The sequence below is a fragment of the Chlamydotis macqueenii genome, chromosome 7 (assembly GCF_036417535.1).
Source record: "Chlamydotis macqueenii isolate bChlMac1 chromosome 7, bChlMac1.mat, whole genome shotgun sequence".
In the NCBI taxonomy this organism is placed as follows: Eukaryota; Metazoa; Chordata; class Aves; order Otidiformes; family Otididae; genus Chlamydotis; species Chlamydotis macqueenii.
This window is the reverse complement of record NC_141562.1, coordinates 34,240,224-34,255,910: the sequence shown is the minus strand read 5'-3', so window position 1 is coordinate 34,255,910 and position 15,687 is coordinate 34,240,224. Positions and strand designations below refer to the sequence as shown.

The 15,687-nt window shown below is 40.8% G+C and overlaps 1 protein-coding gene across 1 annotated transcript in view; it reads right to left on the bottom strand.

Moving 5' to 3' along the window:
* PLPP4 (phospholipid phosphatase 4) overlaps positions 1-15,230 on the bottom strand; it is a 58,835-nt gene extending 43,605 nt beyond the window's left edge. The window contains exon 1 of the mRNA XM_086752619.1: positions 14,946-15,230. Coding sequence (XP_086608745.1) covers positions 14,946-15,001 — 56 coding nt within the window. The 5' untranslated portion in view covers positions 15,002-15,230. The remainder of the gene's footprint in view (positions 1-14,945) is intronic.
* Positions 15,231-15,687: the final 457 nt, after the last annotated feature.

Here is a 15,687-nt window from a genome sequence, read left to right as displayed (position 1 = left end):
TTCAAATGCTGCATACAGCAGCTACCGTTCCCTGGCATTCTGCAACATGAAATCAAGAAGCAACGACGTTTGGAAGTTGCCAAGACCAGAGAAAGAGCAATAAGCAGTACTGCATTGGTTGGGAAGGTAGAAACCTTTAAGTGTGGGAGTAGAAAAGTATGTTCTCAATGTATCAACAAGAACAGGACAGGAACAGGACAGATGGGCCCAACTTTAGGATTATATTGTTGTGTCCTGTTACAGCAGGACAGAAGCTACCAGCAATGAAACCATGAGTGGCATTCACCTTAGAAGCACAACCAGCGTTACAAGGATTGCCAGTAACAACCATAAAACCACACATGGGATTTGGTCCTGGCAGTGCTGGGGACCTAGATATTTGCTTCATCAGAAGAGTTCACACCACACTGGAAGGTTAGAGATCACTTCTTGGTTGTCAGCATCAACTAAAGGATGTACAAGGGTTGTTTTTTTTTTGTGGGGAGGGAGAAGCTTTTGCCTTGTTTCTTACAGACAAGGCTCATACCAAGTAACAAGTGAAAAAAATGAAGAGAGGACAGAGACATACATATGGCATGACAAAGCACCAGAAGAGAATGAACATGAACTCGTGACTTGTGATACTCAGTCTTTCATACAAGATACCTAATGACCACCACTTTTCTAAGCTTCATCTGTTCATAAGCAGATCTAATCCTAAAATGGCTTTGTACGCAATTCCTCACTGAAGCAAGTAATGAAGAGATAACAGGTGTTCATCAACTTCTCTTATAAATTACCTCTGAGGGCTTGTGAAAAAAATGTTTGGCTCTCACCACGATTCCCTGACCGCAGAACTCCATGTGAGCAAACTCACCACTGCCTCTCCTACAGAAACCAGTTAGCTGTGACTGTGCGACTGGAACTCCATCATGTGCTTCCTTACACGCATATTTCCTTGAGTATTCCCCGAACTAGGTCTCAAATCTAGTAGTAAAAGCTTTTATAATGTATTTGCCATGTTAAATTGTGCAATCAGTTGTCCTGACACTAAAACTGCACAGTTGCACACAGCATCGGTGGTGCTGGAGTTGGTAGGGCTCCATACAGGTTGGCCTAATTACAGAGTATCTACACAACATGTAACTTGGAGACTCTCACACAACCGATTCCCAGCCCCAACACTTTGAACGAAGAGCCAGAAAGTAGAACACAACAGCTGTTGAGAGAAGGAAATGATATTCTGAAGGACAGAACTTGCATTAGGGGGTTCCAACAAGCGACCCAGGCTAAACAGAAGGAGCCCAGTGTTCACACCGGTTGTGTATGTTCCACTCAACACCGCTCACCCACGTCACCTACGCCTCCATCTGAATCCAAGGCTTCAACTTACCCATTCTGAAACATGGAAATAGTGGAAAAAGCGTTCACATCATTATATTTGATATAGCTGGAGAGAATAACTTACTCTCATGCCATGAGAAAACCTACTCTTGTTTATTCCCCATGGGTAATATTAAGGGGAAAAAAAAAAAAAAACAAACACCAAAAAACAACTTTTAGTGGTTATTTTAGGAACTCTAGCAAAGACAGACAAAATATGAAAAGCTTGAAACGGTCTGTGGCTGGAATGCAAAATTAACAGAACTGAAGTGGACAGGATAGTGATGAGGTGAGTTAGGAAACAACGCCTGTGGTTTATCACCATCATTCTGCTCACCCCATGAACTTCTGAGGAGTCCAGTTTCTGAAATCCTGCTGCCTATGTGTATTATCGTGATGACATAGCTTTGTGTTAGTTTAGAGGTTAGCTTAAGGAAAGACATCTGAGCTGTTTAGTTTCTATAATAACTTGGAAAACCCACGGTTCCTCAGCCATCAGGAAGGCAATTACGTATTGGAGTACAAAAATACGACCAAGGCCCAATTATTAATGATAAACTGCAATTTCACCAAGGAAAAAAGCTGACAGGAATTAAAAATATAACTTCAGTAACAAACTCTAGTTTTGATAGGAAGAGAAACTTTCCCTGCAATTATGGCACAACGCTGGATATCAAGAGATTTGATGTTTTCTGCCACTGTTCTACAGTGCAAGGTAGGGCAACCCACTGCAGCAAGAAGGGTCAATGTCGGTACCAAAGCCAGACTCCTAATGCTGGGGTTTGCTCATTAACTGCACGCATGCCCATTATGCCCTGCTGACAAGCATTCAAGCAGGAAAGCAACAGCTTCAACTTCTCCATGGAAATCAAAAGTAAAGAGTTAAATTCTAAAATATATTAGAATTTATATTGCAATACATATTGATTCCAGAAGAAGCATATACATGAGAACAGAAAATGTTTTATTGGTTCTTCATAAGCTTTGATGGAAACGTGTTATTACAACTATCACCTTGTAAGTGCAATAAAACCAATTCATTAAGTAATTTACATTTGCTCTAAGAGATACAGAAGCAGCTGTATCAATAAATTATCTCTACCTTTTTAATAGCTGAAAAATTTATTTCCCAATACAATGCCGTGCAGTGTATACACCTACCACTTCTGATTAACAATCCAGAATCTTAATACGGAGCTGTATTGGGTTTGAGCATCCTGCAGGATACAGGGTAGTTAATATTCACCAGGAACACCCTACAAAGATAATTCAGAAGATGGTTTTATTGCTACAGAAATGAGATCTGATGCCTTTCTTCATTTGCAGTAACCTTCTGATGTAGGCAAGTATTTACAAGACTGAGAGTACCGCCAGAAAGTAAACAGTAAGAAAAGTACGGCAAGAGGCTTCTTTTCTTCAGTCCCTATCCAGTGCCCAATACAGCTCTGGGAATAACGCAAGTTGACAGTATTTTTTAAACTTCTGCATTTTTGAGAAGCTAAAAACAAAGCCTTCATAATGATTCCTGATAACATTTGGTATTCTAATCTGAATGTATACAGCTTTCCTCACTTTTACTTTTGTGGGTGCACTTTTATGTAGGGAGAAGCCAAAAATCAATGGAACTAAATCCTGGGACTTATAAGGACAAAGAGTGGGATCAGTATTTTGAGGTTTTTTTTATTTAATGTCACTGGTGAGTAGAGAACTAGCTCTCCAGGGTAGGTTTGGCTTCAGATGAGTCAATATCACTTGATGTAAAAGCTTTCTGAATATTTCAAATCAGCTAGCAATTGCAGTGTTACATTTAATTAGCACATATGTCCACATTAGCCCTTCAGATAAATAAGAAATCATTTTGATTAAGAAGAGATTGAAAATAAATTCTGATGCAGTTTTTAAAATATGCTTATTACCATGGCTGTCATATTTCCCAGATGTGCTGAACGACGAGAGTTTCCAGCACTTTTCTTTAGTCTTACTAGCAGGTTTCCTAGATTTGCCTGATATATCCACTGATTTACCAGATCTATATCTAGGTGTGACTTCTTCCAAAGATGAAGGGCCACCCTCTTTACTCTCCACCTCACAGCCAGCATTGTGCTCCAGTCAGGGTGAGCTGTACTAGTACAGGGTCAACACAGCCAACAAGATAGTTTCTTCAAGTAGAATGTGTCTAGATGATGGAGGCTGTGCCAGTCAGTCTCTGAACGATTATGGAGCCACTGGATCCTTCTCTGATACAGCATCTGTATTTACAAAGGCTTCATCAGTTGCACCTGATGTAGCACATGACTTGAGCCATATGCACCCATGCTGAATATACAGAGAGAAACGGGTTAAAACCAGACCCCAACCCCTCTGCTCAAATTTTATCTTCCTTACTTGGTCCAGATTCAAAAAACAATGTGAGTTATATGAACCAGCAAGGAGGCAACAGCTGGAGAGTCTGGGCTCAGTTAAAAGCTCTAATCTTGAAGTAACAACAATATAGATTCACAACAGGAGTCCTGTAGCTTATGAAATAATATCTAAATGATACGTAAATGTTCTTACAATACCTAATATGAAATAGTGAACCAGTAATCTCTTCACAACGCTGAAAAAAGGAGAATAGCCTGGAGTTTTAGAACCTAATGTTAATTTATTTTGTACATAAAGTATACCTCTACCGCTTTCTTAATCCCTGGCATTTGAACTCTCTCTGGGTAAACAATTTCCTTCCTGTGATACTATTTCAGTCATACTAAACCCAAGAGGAAAGGGAGAGGATTATCTTAGCATGCAACAACAGCACAAGAACAAGCAATTAACACAGCCAGACTTTTGTTCTTATGCATCTGAGAGAATCCAAGAACTTCCCATCCATACATTCTGCTTGCTCATGGGCTTTGAATGCAAGGAGCACTGAGTATCATTATTGCCAGTATGAAATGACTGAATCTAGGGTTTAAAAATGGGTATCCAGGCATTAAGCTACTTAACTAGCTTCGATACAACCTTTTCACCATCATTTCCTCCTTACAGAAGTGGAATATTTGGAAAAGAGGAAAGTTAGAGGAAGAAAGAGGGAACAGTTGGTCATGCTGCATTGCAGCTTTGAACAGGAGAGCAAGAGACAAGAGCAGCTATACTGAAACAGGAGAAAAACACTGCAAAATGAGTCAAATTGCCATACTATGGCTTGGTTTACATTTTAAAAACTTTTCTTGACCTAATACTGAAAGTGATCTTTGCATCTTTTACTTTCTGGTCAGGGGAATATAAAATAAACCATTCTGAAACAAAAACATATTTGTTTTTGCATTTAGCTGTTCCTGAGGTGAAAAAGCAGTTCAGTTCTTGTCATGCCTGCTCACATGGAGCACTGGCGTCGCACTGCAAGCACAGGGCAAGCAGGTCAGAGCTGCTACCTTACCATGTCAATGTGCAGTACTTCAGGCAATCCAGTACAGCTGCACTACGGTAACAGAGAGAATCAAAAGTGGTAGTCTTACAGAAATAACAGATACCAACACAGTTAAAACTACTGGCTCCTGTTTTCATCGCATTATCTCTCATTTCAGTTAATAAAAAACATTATTTATGGTATTGTTGCCTTTATGCTCTATTTTTGTTAAATATATATTATGATGTAAGCTATTTCACAAAAGCCATTTTAATGTGTTTGTGTTTGGGGAGGAAGGAGTAGAGAGAAAGGAAATCATCAGTATATGAGCATCAATGTAGCCATCAGAATTTTCAAAGCTGGCAGTCGTACATTATTCTAAAGTAAAGAACAGAAATCATAGTACAGGCTTAAATCACCTAAGCATGTATCTGAACAATGAACCAAAGCACACTACAGAGTCAAAATTTAGCTTTTGATGGGTTTTTTTAATGCTTCTTTTTATTATATCTCAAACTGTTTTCAGCCAAACAGCTCTCAACAGCTCCTCGGACAACTATCCCAGCTTCATAGCAATTCGACAGAGCTGAGCAGCCTGATCAAGTGTCTTCTGTTTTCATACCTGTGTGCCACACTCCTATTGACTACAGGTTTGGACCTGAAATGAAACTCAGGGGTTAAACTCAAAGATGCTGAGTTTCTCTTAGTGACCAAAGTTCTTCCGTCACTCCTTCTCCAAAATTCCCTTGGTAGCTCACTGTTACTTCAATGCTTCTCACTCCTGTCCCTCCTGTGATAGCTCTTTTAAGATCTTGCTTGGAACAAGGGTTTAATCAGTTGGAAGTGACAGCTTGGCCCTGGCAGCTTCTTCAGGAGCAATCTCTGAAGCACACTAATACGTTCCTCCATGCTGCAGGATCTCGTCTCCATTCAGTCGCTGCCCCCCCCAATCTTCTCAAAAGCCCCATGTCGAAAACCTACCACCACTTCTACACAAGAAATTTTCTTTCTCACTCACCCAGCTTTCACCCGACACATTTGCTGACAAGTTATTTTTAGCCTACAATACGTTTATTATATGAATGTTTAGGATTTGTATCCCATTTTCTATGCACCACTGTTCCCTTCAAATGTACAAACAGACATAGGACCGGTATGGCAGTGAAGCCCATCACCACAAAACTCCGTACCTGACGGGTACAGACTGAATAAAAGTCAGGATTAAGTAGCATCAAACAAATTGTTCACAGCTAGAGCCAAGTGCCAAAACACGTTCTCAGCCTGTTTATTCAGATGAAAAAACAACTCAGGAGCTGGCAAAGAAGTGAGAGAGAGGAGAAATACTATATCCCAATCTGGAAGGCTCAATCAAGAGTTTCTTTAGGTGAAATTAAAACATTAATTTTCAATCAAGCAGGAATATACAATTTTAACCCAAACTGAAATTAAATATTTTGTCTGGGTATCTATTAAACCCATTTTAATAAAAAATGCATTTTAAAATTCAAATTTTAAAATAAAACACTTCAGTATTAGTAAAGAGACACTGTTTTGACCCAGCTATTTACTAAATGTAATACAAATTTACAAGTTATTTTATTCCAGCACTTCCTTCACAGTTGCTGTATGCGATGACTTCATTATTCTCTGGGTGGTGGGAGGAGAAAGGAGAGAAAGATCTGCCTAACGATATTCACAATCAAATCCAACTGTATTAAAATGACTCAATCCAAAAACACTTGTGTGAACAACTACATGCTCCAGAGAATTAATAATTATTAAAAAAAAAAAAAGTATAAAGATTAGTCATGGGGAATAGGAACACCACTTTCAGCATTTTGTAGCCCTCATTGAAGTCCAGTAGCAATAGTTGCATTCCTGCAAAGCACCTTGGACTCTAGATGAATGAAATTATTAATGGTCTCTCTGCAGGCTACAGGAGTACAGTCAGGCTATCAGATCTGTTCTCCCATTAGTGAAAATTGGCAGCTAATGAAAACATAACACTTTGTATCAAATGATGCTCTCCTCTCTTGTTTTCGCTTTGCAAGACTTCACAACACTTGGCAGGGTGCCACAAATCCCTCAAAGCTGAAATATTTCTGAGCTGACATTTACACTGCCATTATAAATCCTAAAGAAGTAGTAAAACTTTTCACTCAAAATAGAGCAGAATGTTCAACTGCAAGATTGCAGAGTGAAACATTTCACCTAATCTAAGATTCATTTTCCCCACAATCTCATCAATGCAGAGTACTTAGAAGATACCTGGCATGGCACTGCTCTCCAGCCAGAAGGGATAAAATCATAGAATCATAGAATGGTTTGGGTTGGAAGGGACCTGTAAAGGCCATCTAGTCCAAACCCCCTGCTGCAAGGAGCAGGGACATCTCCAACCAGATCAGGTTGCTCAGAGCCCCGTCCAACCTGGCCTTGAATGTTTCCAGGGATGCGGCATCCACCACCACCTCTCTGGGCAACCTGGGCCAGTGTTCCACCACACTCACTACAAAAAATATTTTTCTAATATCTAATCTGAATCTACCTCCCTCTATTTTAAAACCATTACCCCTTGTCCTGTCACAACAGGCCCTGCTGAAGAGCTTTTCCCCATCTTTCCTGTAGTCCCCTGATCCTGTAGGATCATCAGCTTCTGCTCAGTCTTTGCTAAAGTATTCTCCAAGTAACTTCGAATTAGTAACAACAGTTCCTTTTCTGCCCATCAACATGAGCCAAACATCTCTTACAAGAAATTTTGCTTTAATGTCTTTCAGCATTTCCCCGCAGAGGGGACACTGTCAGGCAGCATAAACCTCAGCCCACTAAGCTGATTTGTGCCAACTCGCAAGGCCACCTAGTCCGTCTCCTCACAGCCATGCAGCAAAGAAAAACTTGATGTAAAATACTCCCAAGATACTTTAGCATAAGTTACTTCTTAAAATTTCCATTGGTGGAGATTCTGCATATGCCTCAGGCAACCACAGCACTCCCAAGTCCCTGCAATTGGGTTGTATTTCCCACACTGAGCCTAAGTTTCCCTTGCTACAAGATTAAAAATCTTTCCTTTCTGTACAATTCCCGAAGGACACGAAGAGCAGCCTGCCTTTTTCATACATCTTCACGGCAGCTGCTTACATGTGAAGGTTACTGCCATGTCTCCTCAGATTTCTAGCTTAAACAGCTCAATTATTTCCGTCTTTTATCAGAAAAGGTGTTTTCTAAACCCCTTACAATCTTTCTCACTTCTCCCCAATTCCCTGAAGTTCGCATCCGTAAGTAATCTTAATCAGCCACTTACTATGAAAACACCAGTTGTAAACCCTGTTACTCTAGCCTACAGCAAAACAAGTCCCACTTATTGCATTTTATCTATATGCAAGCTTAATTAAAATTCAGTGGTGTTTTAAGAAGGAAAATATTTAGCCATTTGGATAGTAAAAGCTAAAAGTGGTTTTGTAATGCAGACAAATGCAATAACAATACAGATAGATACAATACAAAACAAATAACCCAAAAAAAAACCAAACAATACACAGTGACAATCTGATTCATAACAAATAAACATTCCTAATCTAGTTTTCTGCAGAATCATATAGATCAACTGCAGAGTTTCTTGGATAGCAATGACTTGTGGTCCAACGGTCACAAATTTACTATTTTCAAGGCCAGGGGAAAAACACGAATGGAAAGTTCCTTAAACCTCAGGTAGTTTAGAAAACCTTATTCAAGTGCCATGAACTGATGTTCTTTAGGGGATCACAAAAAATACTGTAACTAGGGACGGATGTACTGTCTTTAGCTTTTTCTTTTTGTTCACTAACCCTTGCCAATATAGGTGCGGGACTAAAACATCCCTTGTTCAAGATCAGTACAGTGCTTACTACAGAAAAAAGTTACAAGACACACTAAATGTAATCCTCAGTCCACTTTTAGGGTCAATAATTCTGCCAACTGTTTCCAAGTACTCACCAACAGATTGGGAAACTATAAAGACCTTGGTTTCCTGTGCCAGGTTTGAGTGCATTCTCAGCAATAAGACTGGACTTGTTATTAAAGTCTTTGCCATAAGAAATACAGTTGTGTCACAGCTTGACTGTGCTTAGATCAAAGGATAAAAATCTTTTTTTTTAAAAGAAAAACTTCCCTTACAGAAACCTTGCCAGTCTTAGTAGCCTTCTCACTACAAAACATCCTCAATCAGGGCTCAGAGTAAATAAATACAAACTGCCAAAGTCGGTGAGTAAATAGGATTCAACAAGAAGAAGCACAAAGTCACCATTTACTCCGCAAAAATCTGTAGCAGATGTTTTGGCATTTACAATGACATCTTCTTTTTAGCCTGTATTCAGCTGTAAGTTTAGCCGTGGATATCAACTATAAATCCCATCCTGTTAACAGGACAATTAGAATTCCTGCCATTAGATCTCCTTTTTTCCACCCCTGGGACTCACATAAGACAAATGAAACAGACTGTTTTACAGACTGTTGTATCAATACTTTTAGATTGTGGAACTAAGTTTATCTCTTGCGCAGACCAAAGTGTGCACAAAAAGACAGGTACACTTTCTTCTGAACAGCCGTTATCAAAGCCAGTAAAATCCAACCCTGGTTCCAATAAATAAAATAAGAAAACAATGGAAACAGAAGCTTCAGCTCACCGGAACGCCAAGTACCAAGTGTCTTTGATAGCTTGGCGATATTTCATAGATATTAGGACAGCCACATAGCCGTTTTGTTGTGTGCTTCGTATTACACTAGGTATAACAGGTATTTATGGCCTTTTCTTTTTACAGTAACCTCTGAAGGACGCAGAGCTGAGCAAAGTTAAAATTCGGGTTACTTTGATATATCAGCTGCATTCCACGAGTTACAGAAGCTCCACGGCATTCTAATTCTTCCATCACTTCAAAGGCATAACAGACTCTGCTGAGCACTGGAACAGCTCTGTTGCTTGCCACTGGAGCTCAACATGCAACCTTTGATATACGTTCTCAGATCCTAAGCATCAGAGACACTAAGGACATTTTTATAGCAGGTCTTTCCCTTAACTGTTCGTTAACCCTACTCAGTGAACTAGACTTCAACCTGGGCCATGAAACTAAATCTTTCCATCACTTCAGTATCATCTAAATTACGGTTTACAATACAGTATCTATTTTTAAACAGGTTAGTAATAAAACATGTTTATGTTCTTCTTTCCTAGTACCATGACTATTTGTGAAACTAACACAGAAAAAGCTCCAAGCACACTCAGTGTTCAACGGGTTTGGCTACTGTCCACATACCTCAGGACAAAGTATTTATCAATTAAATGAACAAAGGGTGAGAACAAGAAGTATTATTCTGTCTTTCTTGATAAGAAATTAGGGTACAGAGAAATTAAGTCCAAGACGTTTAAGATCAGAAGCCAAAAATCAAGTGCCAAACAAAGTCAGAATTATGGGATACTCAAATCAAGACTGTGGGACGAAAAAAAGACTAAGAAGCTCGTGTGGCCAAACACACACTTTGCTTTGAAATATTCAGCTAGGCTTAAAAGGTGCTTTGAAATCTTGGTCCAATTGATTTGTGTAGTTTAGATGCATTTCCATCAGCATGAGGAAATAAATCTCAATGTCTCAGACTGGTGATTTCTTCTCAATACTGTTTTGCTTATATTACCTACAGATCTCTGGTCGTGATTCTCAGCTCAGTCTATCTTCCAAAAATCCAGTAGACATGACAGAGAAAGAGCAAGCACAAACTGTGAGAAAAGTAGAGTGGAACTGCAGCAGTGTGGAATTTTCTCAGCTAATTGATTTTCTGTCTGTGTTAACTAGACAATGCATAGTGTCATTTATGAGGGTAACATACACAAAATATCCATGATCACCATCCATGACAAAGAAAGCTACTTGGAAGAGCTTTCCATGCATATTCATAACTTGATTAAAATCTTAATATTATAAACTTGTAAGACACCCATCATGCACAGAATCAGCTTTTATTTATTAAACCAGAGTCTGAACATGGCACACACACAAAAGATGTCAGCATTAGTCAATACCGTACACTCACACATGTGTAATACATACGTATGTTAGCCTGCAGATAAATGCTTATCCCCAAGGGAGGCTGCTAATGAGACTGTGCTGTAGGGAAGATATCCAGTCACTCTGAACGACATTTATATTTTAATCACATCACACTCACTGAAGAGCTCAAGGTTTGATGAAGCAATCCTTGAAAGACTGTCTTTTTAATCAATTAGCTCTAGAAACATCAACCATGTGCTGTTGACAAGTCATTGGGCTAAATATACTACAACACACGCAAATTCTTCTGTCTTCTTACCAAGACCAATGAGGTCTTCTAAAACTTCTGACACAGATGAAACAGTTTTCCTTGTAAAAGATGCCCAAAGAAGAACAACATGCATTTTACTAAGAAACTGAGACATCTCTACTGGCAATTACAGGCTCAAGTCTGAGTTACCACTCAATAAATTATTTTTTAGGACAGATAAAGAACATTGTTTTAAGGGCATCATGCCTGTGTAAAATTATCAGACTTGCTCACAGATATTTTTACAATTGCCTTAACTGAATAAAGCCGAATCAGCCAAAACAATTTGCTCTCATCAAGCATTCAGTGAATTACAAATGCCACTGTCTACATGGAGCAGACAAAAGACCGGCCACATTTAACACGATTTAACAATAATCAGGTGTGTTAAGATGCTCTAGGTCATAGGAATAAGTACAAAATTAACTAAAAAAAAAGAGATGCAAGACACTAATTCAATCATTAGTGTTTGATTTTTTTCTATAAACAAAGTACATCCTCACAGTTGTTATATTACATGATAGACCATTTCTACTTCTGAGACCTTACATGAAAAATTTCGCTTTTAAAAAAATCCAGTTCTGTACTCACAGATATTTCTTAAAACATAAAAAAACTAAACAAACAAAAATATGAAGTGAGAATTGATTCAAGTCAAGGTTCAATTGAAAAAAGTCTGAAACTTCATAATGTAGTAACAACGTAATGGTCAACTTACAGCATGACAATTTGCTTTGCCTAGTAAGTAGCAAACAATCTACACTCATTAGGATCAGTACAGCCCAGTCAAAAGGTATAAGGCTAAATATTTTGAAAACTAAAAATGAATTTGTTAATGTTAAGGAACTCGGAAAAACTGTAGGGCAGGACAGAAATATCACTGTTCTCCTCGCAGTGTGCAACTTTTAGCTTGAGAGCTGTTTTGCTGAAGGTACTCAAAGAACATTTATTTACCTTCCCAGTAAAGTGTACATCAAACATGGATTTGACTACAAACAAAATGTGTTTGGGTTTTGGGTTGTTTGGGGTTTGTTTGTTTGGGGTTTTTTGTCTGGTTTTTGTTTTGTTTTGATTGTTTGGTTTTTTTTAACTCCTGCTTCTGAATTTCAGGCAGCTGTAGTTCTTCTCATAAGTCTCTCCTAACTAATTCTTCTTTCAATAGCAGTAAATCCTGAGGGCTAAAATGCCCTTCAGCACAGACCTTGCACAGAAGCTTGAGTTCCTTAATTTCAATACCTAAACCTGTCCTTAATTGCTAAGTGAACACTGAGCAATTGCTTAGAACAGAACACCAAGAATTGAGTAGGTCGTTATCATTATCCTCGCTGATTGTTTAATTCATCCAAACGAATACACAAAAATCAAAAATGTGCATTACCTGGAATGCTGTACATTTGCATGACAGAAGAGAACTTAAATAATAAGTGGTGGAATGATTAAAGTCGATAATTATGGCAAGTGGTTTGGGGGGAAAAGGTTGCCAGTCTTCACTATAGAAAACACGGCTGTTGTTGCTGTGAAATACATTCAAATTGGCAATACATTCAATTTCAGCAACCATCAACATAAGTTTTCACACCTCCATTTTTATGAAATGACATTTATCACCAAGCAAAACTACAACATGGAATAGGCACCTTTTTCTTTTGCATTTTATGGCACAAAGTATGCTAGTATATTACTCTGAGTTATATTAATCAGTAGGCTGAAGCTAAAAAGACATCTGGGAAGCACAGATGGTTCACGATTGGCAAATCACTATGGAACCATTATCTTCAAGGTCAGATTTCTGACACTGCAAAGGTTGGTAGTGACCTAAAGTCATCAACACCTTTTCAGAATGAACTAATTCTCTTCAGTCCAGTTCCGGGTGGACAACTATCTATGCTGCAGCTGGCATTCAGAACAGAGATGATCTCAGATCTAGCCTCAACTCACTGATGTTAATGGCATTCCTTTCCAAGGGAGGTGGGAACCATACAGCCTTTTCATTCCTAGAAATAGCTTCAGCAGTAGAGCTTACATTGCTACTGCTTGGATTCTAGTCCCAGAGCTTCCAAATTCACCAGTCATACTTGAACAAGTATTTCAATGAACTCAACACTCCATAAAAATCCCTGCCTTGGCTGTCTACAAAACCACAGAAAACACAGCATTTAAACTTCTATAACACAAAAGCTACAAAATATGAGTAACTGCCTCTTTGGAAAAACTCAGAGAAACACTGAATACTATTTCAATAGCAAAAGATTACTTCAAGTGTTAAGATTATCTGAATAGAAAAGTCATTCTTCTGGTCTAGCTAGAGATTATATTTTTACAGCCATTACAAAGAAAGTGCAGCTCTTCATAAAACTAAACACCAACCTAGATGTGAATTTAGAATACTACATGCTCTGTACTTTTAGATGTCAATGAATGCTCAAAATGACCTATCACAATATCATTTGCCATTTGGCATTATGGTGGCTCTTACCAAAAATATTTCCTTTAGCCACCCCTCAGGTGATTTTAGAATCGCAGCATAAAGAACAGGGAAAAATCACACAATGTTTTAGAGAGGAAACAAGGACAGAAGACAAGCACAACTTAGAGATTACTACTTATTATGGGGCATGATTTACATACCATGGTAATAAGCTGTATGAAGAGATCTCTTACTGGATGGTGCACGCGATGAATTAGGCATGCAATCATAATGAAGGGAAAGGTTCTGATGTAGCATCAGTTTCCAAGGTCTTTGCTCACCTTGTAATTCCATATATTCCAGAAAAGAGTTCTGTTGAAAGGAATAGGTCTACTTGCAAAGTAAGGTGCAACTGAACTGAAAGGTATCAAAGGTACCTACAGGTTTTTGAAGGTATCAAATTTTATCCTAAAAGGAAGAGGATGACACCAAACATTGCAAATCAAAAGATTTGCATCAATATTTAAGAGAAATGAACACTGAGGAAAAACTCAAATACCAGTAAATTGGGCAAGTTATTCATTATTCATTAACCATCAGAGGTTCAGAAAGCAATCGCATCAAAGCATTCCAGCATCACCAGCTGTAAATCTGTATCAGGGCTTAATAGATGCCCTGTACTATTCCTGCCCGCACCTGTGACCGACCGGATCCATCGTTACGCGGACAAGCAAGTGAACAATGGCAGAATCCGACCTAGTTTCTGTGATGCTTCAGAAATCACAAACATGGAGACTACTAACCTTTAAATATTAAGCAACCGAAATGCAAACTTACATGAAAATTGGAACTTTTCATTGTTCAAATGCATGGAGAACGCAAACTGTCAGAAGGAAGGAACCGGTCAAACCCTGAGAAAAAAACGGGGAAGCCCTCCTGAAGTACAGAGAACAAAATAATATGGAACTGCTTTCTCGTAAAGAAGGCGAAAAGAAAGAGTGCCCCTGCAGCGATCCCTGCACACCTTTCAGCGACCAGATTTCCATGACTTTCCTTCCTACCTGCCAGCGTGCGGCTGTGCATCTCAAACACGGCTCCGGTCCTGCCCGGGTCCTCCCCGGCCCCAAGCCCCGGAGCTGCAGCCCTCCCGGGAAGGAGGAGCTCACTCGCTGCGGGCTGAGACCTTACCGCAAAAAAACTATCATCGCCCGAACGAACCCCGCAGCAGGGTTGCGGGGGTTTTTTTGTGTTTTTTTTTTTCTTTTTTTTTTTGTTGTTGTTGAGACGCTTTTTGCACACTTCTCTCACAAACTGTAGTTTCTCCCGACAAAAATTTCCCTCGGATCTTCGGCAAAATCCCCCTCCAACGACCCAAATTCCACCCCGCACGGGGAAACGGCGGCCGCTCCCCGCCTTGCTCAGTTCCCCCCGTACCCTCCCCAGCCCCGTCCGGCGGGTACTCACACGAAGACCCCGAAGAGCAGGACCCGTATGCCGATCTCGATCGCCAACTCCCGCATGGTGGGTCCCGGCGGGCTCTGGCAGCCCCGCGCCGCCGCCTCTCATTCCCCGCCCGGGGCGGCTGGGCCGCCTCACGCCGCCCGCTTGCAGCCCGCTCCGCCGCCCCGGGGGAGGGGAGCGGCCGCCGCCGCCGCCGCGCAGAGCCCCGCCAGGCGCAGCCCGGGCCCCCCCATCCCTCACGGAGGGCAGCGCGGCCGGGTGTGCGGGGAGCGAGGAACCGCGCTGGCGCGGCGGAGCCCGGCACAGGCACGGGGGGGGAGGGTCCCGGTGACCAAGGAGGTGTCTCCCTACGCGGGGGCTGGGGGATCCTGGGGATTTCCCCTCCTCTCTCCTCCCTTCCCCGCCTCTCCTCCTCCCGCCCCCGCCGTGCTGGCGAGCCGCAGCCGCACCGTCCCGCCCGGGATTCCGACGCCCTCACCCGCCGGGGGCCTGAGCGCCTTTCAGTGCCGAAAGGGCGCAGAGAGCGTTTCTCCGATCTCATTTATCGCAACCCCCACTCCGCTGGAGAGAGAGGGGCTCGTTGCCCGCCATTGCCTCCCTCAGGGCACGGCCGGCAGCGTACCGGGTTCCAAATCTCCCGGGTCCGGTATAGCTCGGACGGGGAGCTGGGCGGATGGTTTCTCTGTTCGTCTCCCATTCCTAAAGAAGCACTGTGCTCCCGAAAAGATGGAGAGAAGGAAAATCG